Below are 4,930 nucleotides of genomic sequence, written 5' to 3' on the forward strand. Positions count from 1 at the left end.
TAGTCCATGGATAAGAGGTTGATTGTTGTCTTCAAGGTGTACTACCTGTGACGTACATTTGCACAGCTCATCAAGGATACTAATGGTGAAGATGCATTTCCATCAGGGAATTTTTGGTGCAATTATAACATCATGAAGGCAATGGAAAGCATTGGATAGTCATGGGAAGTGACCCTCAAGTACATGAAGTGTGTGTGGAAAAAGCTGTGGCATGACTGCGTAAATTACTTCGTTAGTTTTGAACCTGATATGCCTCAAGTTCATAACAACATTGTACAGCTTGCAAAACAGGCTGGTTTCAATTAAGTTAATGATGATGATATGAAGGAGTTACTAAATTCTCATGGGGAGAGTTTAACAATTGAAGACCTCCTAGAGCTGACCCAACAAGCAGAAGACGTGGCTGCAAGTGACGCTGCTGAAGAGACTCCACATTTTTGTCGTCGAAACATATTTTCCATGTATTACATGTAAGTCAATGGGTTAGTCGGCCCTATTGTTCGTTGTGGCCCTCAAGAATGCGTCTACGACGAATAATGATTCAGTAAGCTCTGCAATGTTACAGCCAAGTTGAGTCACTGAAACTGTTAGATTATAACATACAAGTTCAAGAGCTTATTGTTTGATGTTGTTGTATAGATTTTTTCTTGAAAAGCTATGCAAAGGGTTATCTGTCCATAGCCATCAATAATTTTGAACTTATAAACTAAAGGGAACTCAAGTAGTCAACGGCACTTCTTCCAACTCTTGGAATATTCCTTTTTATCCATAAGGTAGGATTTGACTATCTTTCTTATAGCACACCCATGGCCCCAAAGTGAGTTGCATGTTTTTTTACGACAACAGGACGCGAACTTTGAAATCTCAAATGCAAGTCCCAATACACAAACCACTGGGCCTTGTCCGCCCACATTCTAAAGAAAGAAAGACTTCCAATCACAATTAACATTACAGGAATATCGAAAATGGAGAAAACCTGAGTGCTCTGTAGTCATGAATTTCTACTCTGCCACAATTATACTTTTATTGTGGTATCCCAACTCCAGCACCTTCTAAGATTCTATTCCGGCACCATAAGCACGAGAAAGGATGAACATTCTTACAAACTGAGCGATATAGCTACCAGCTCTAATTAATTCTAATAAAACACCATTTTAACTACTGAAAATTAACAGGTTACCACATTTCGACTTTCTACCATACAAGAGTCTCATAAAGTGTTTTAGTGCAACAACCCTTCAGCTTCCTATCGCTGATACAATGTATTAAAAAAAGATTAGTGTTATTCCTAATTACTCTAAAAGGTAATCTCCCTCTCCCCTCCAGGGAACTATTTTTTTATTATAAAAACATACTTATACCACACTATGTAATTTTCGTCATGCAGTCAAATCTATATTCACTTATTGTCAGTAAAGGACAAAGTCTACTTCCTATTTTACAGCAGTCAATGGTCGCTGGACCTCGTGGTCTTCGTGGTCAACCTGTGGCCTAGACTGCAGGCACCACCGTCGTCGAACCTGTTCCAATCCTAAGCCAGCTAACGGGGGCCGTTATTGTGAGGGCAAGGATTTGTCAACAGGAAATTGTACAGGAGGCATGTGCAGAGGTAGGTTTGTCTTGTTAATGCATTAACGTAGAATCACATGGATGATTTTATTTCTATTTCGAAAATCGTTCACTTTCTGAATTGGTAAGTTGATAACTACAATTTGAATGGAACAGGCTTGATCCATTAATTGATCGGCTGGAACGGCCAAAGTTTCAATATCAGGATATATATATATATTAATTGTAAAGTTAAACACCATGTCAAATATTATAAAATTTCACGAGACTGTATATAAAACTTCTAAGACAATCAACAGGAGAGTGGCCGGTCTTGGGCATTTTAATGCTAATAAAAGTTAAATCGACATATCCGAGACATAAGTAAACAAGCTTAGTGTGTTCAACGTAAAAAGTAACTCGTTGTTTAACAGATAGATAACTGAAATATCAGTTAGCGATTTTATACCAACGTTTAGATATGATGAGAATATGAAACCTTTACAGTGGAGTGTATATCATAGTTATGTGAGTTTTCTAAAATTTCTGTAACTTGATCTTCACACTCAATAACCAGAATCATCACGTGACTCATTTCACGTCTTAGGCCAAGACAGATTTATATTTTGTACGGTTTTAAATAACTTAATATTTGCAACTCTAGAAACGGGAAGCTTCACTTGCGGTCTCAAGTATTCATTTGAATATATTGGGTTACATGTCTTGTTGTTGATTTGAAATGGAAGTAATCATGCATGCAAAGTCTCTTGGTTTCAAAATACGTAGAGTTCGGTTTTATGTTTATAGTTTAATGTAATCAAGAGAAAAATCACCTATCTTACTCTTTTTCCAGGTGAAATATTATATGTACAGAATTATTAAAAGTACAAAAATAGGAATTATTTTGATATTCTGAAAACATATTATTAAAAGGGAAAACTTTAAATTTTTTAAATTGAATAATCAAAATGTATTAAAGTTATTTCATCTTGCTTGTTATTAGCTGGTCGAGAGCCAGATAACCTCCGTTCATACGATCGAAGTCACAGCAAAGAAGGTAAGAAAAAAATATATTAATTTTCTCTATCAATTTGCTACTTTAGTATTCGAAATTCCATTTATAAATCTGAGCTTTTATCTCTGTATTTCTTCTTGTGTTATCTGTATCCATAGTTTAATGAGACGCACAAAAAAAGCATTAATGAAACTCTTGTTTCACTGATTCGTATTTTTAAACCTGATATTTATGTTTCGTGAATCTGTACAGTCTAAAAAGGCCCCCAACCTTATTAGTACATGGTTGTCAATTGCAGAAACAGAAAACCGTGACGTCAAGAGTCCCTCTCGGTTATATGATAAAATCTGATATTTGTTCCACAGCTACGGCAGTCACAGGAAAAGCCTGTATAGAAAGTATAACAGTCCAAGGAAATTAAGACTGATTATTTAATAAAAAATAAAAAAATGATATCCGGTCCTTTGTGATGCCGCGAAAGAAAGCGGGAAATGTCATGATGTAATCGAGGAATATAAACTTCAAACTAATAAGTTATATCCCACATTTTAAAACACTTTAACTATCATGCTTATTTGATATAAATTAATTGTTTCGTGCTTAGATATCGTAATTGTGCGTTTGGTTTGCTGTGTCATGACGATATTCCACACTAAAAATATTCAGAAATTTTGTTCCTAAAATAATTTTTGTTTTTGTTTTTACCAGTAAAAATAAGTCATTCATATCATTCCACGTTTTAATATTTGTTATAAAAATGCTCTTCTGTAGAGTTAGCTTGTATAGTCTGGTATAATATATGCCTTAAGGGGGGGTGGGGAAGAGGAGGAAAGCATACACTTGTCAGTATAATACAGTTTTTTTTTCTAAGGAAGAAATTATTTGTTTGTTTGTTTGTTTGTAATTAAGCACAAAGCTACACAATGGGCTATCTGTGCTCTGCCCACCACGGGTATCGAAACCCGGATTCTAGCGTTGTAAGTCCGCAGACATACCGCTGTGCCACTGGGGGGCATTTGTTTGTTTGTTTTAGCACAAAGTTACATAATTAGCTATCTGCGCTGTGCCTTCGCAGTGATCGAACCCTGTATTTTAGCGTTATATTCCCCGGAACTTATCACTGAGCCAGCGGGGACGAAAATTAAGCTTTAACAGCCATTCTTTTAGACCGTAGCTTACTGACAATCTATGTAAAACTCTTTTGTTCCCCTTAGATTAACGTGATAAAAATGGCTCATGTTGATCCTGTGATCGAGTTCTGGATTTTGGAGCTGGCGAGCTGGATTTGAATCCACGCGATACCACAAAATATTCCTCGTACCTTAAACTGTGTATGCATTATAAGAATGATAGTTAATCCTTTAGCGTGGATGGCAGGGTGCTGCTGACTGTCTGTCCTCCATCTGGTTTGTTGTTCAAAATTAGAGAAGGGCAGAAAGACTTAATAGCGTTACCATAAATACAAATACACATGGAAACATGGTTAGTATGGCTTATTTCTGGAATATATATTATTATTCCCAAATCCTACCTCCCTGTAATCTGATTGTTGACTTAATTCAGAATCTGATAGTTTATATTCTTGTATAATTTAATATTGCTACTATACAAAATAGATCCTGTACAGTTTTCATTAAGAAAGCCCACAAAACAGTTAAGTATGTGAGTCTAAATACCCCAATCAGGGCACTAAATCACAAGCGTCTAAGACATAGGGTAGAAGGAGCACGTGTTACCCACTTTTCTGTTATTAACAACTATGTTAGATTGACTTAGCTTTTTAAGTGCATAAATAGTTTAACAAATATTATTCGAAAAGCTGATGAAGTCCCGTACTTCATTGGTAACTCTAGAATTACGAAGTCTCCTTAGACCATATGACCTACAAATTAGTTTTCCAAAGTTTCGCCCTATATCGAGTTTTGTGAGCTTAAGTCAGAAATCGAAATAATACGTCTACTTAAAAGGAGGAATATATATGTGTTTATAATATTGTTTGATTGTTTTTTGAACAAAGTTATATTGGGTTATCTGTTGTGTCCACCGCGTTGTTAGTCTAAACTTTACCACTGTCCCGTCGAGATACCATATTCATAAGCCGTTATTCGTCTTTTAATTTTCAGTTCAATTAATCAAATACCACATACAAGAGATTTAATTATTTTGTTTTGTTCTGAAGTTAAGCACAAAGCTACACAATGGGCTATCTATGCTCTGCCCACCACGGGTATCGAAACCCGATTTTAAACGTCATAAACCGCCAAACTTACCGCTGATGGTAATTTGATGAAAATTAAAATATCTACTTCATTAAGTCTGCCCCCCCTAGTGGCACAGCGGTATGTCTGCGGACTTACAACGCTAGAA

At 35.9% G+C, this 4,930-nt stretch overlaps 1 protein-coding gene across 1 annotated transcript in view; it reads left to right on the forward strand.

Annotated features, from left to right (window-relative positions):
* Positions 1–4,930, forward strand: part of LOC106478148 (netrin receptor UNC5C-like) — an 84,336-nt gene that overhangs the window by 63,028 nt on the left and 16,378 nt on the right. Inside the window, exons 5-6 of the mRNA XM_022381688.1 lie at positions 1,445–1,609; positions 2,552–2,605. Of these exons, the coding sequence (XP_022237396.1) occupies positions 1,445–1,609; positions 2,552–2,605 (219 nt within the window). The remainder of the gene's footprint in view (positions 1–1,444; positions 1,610–2,551; positions 2,606–4,930) is intronic.

The sequence above is a fragment of the Limulus polyphemus genome, unplaced genomic scaffold (assembly GCF_000517525.1).
Source record: "Limulus polyphemus unplaced genomic scaffold, Limulus_polyphemus-2.1.2 Scaffold185, whole genome shotgun sequence".
In the NCBI taxonomy this organism is placed as follows: domain Eukaryota; kingdom Metazoa; phylum Arthropoda; class Merostomata; order Xiphosura; family Limulidae; genus Limulus; species Limulus polyphemus.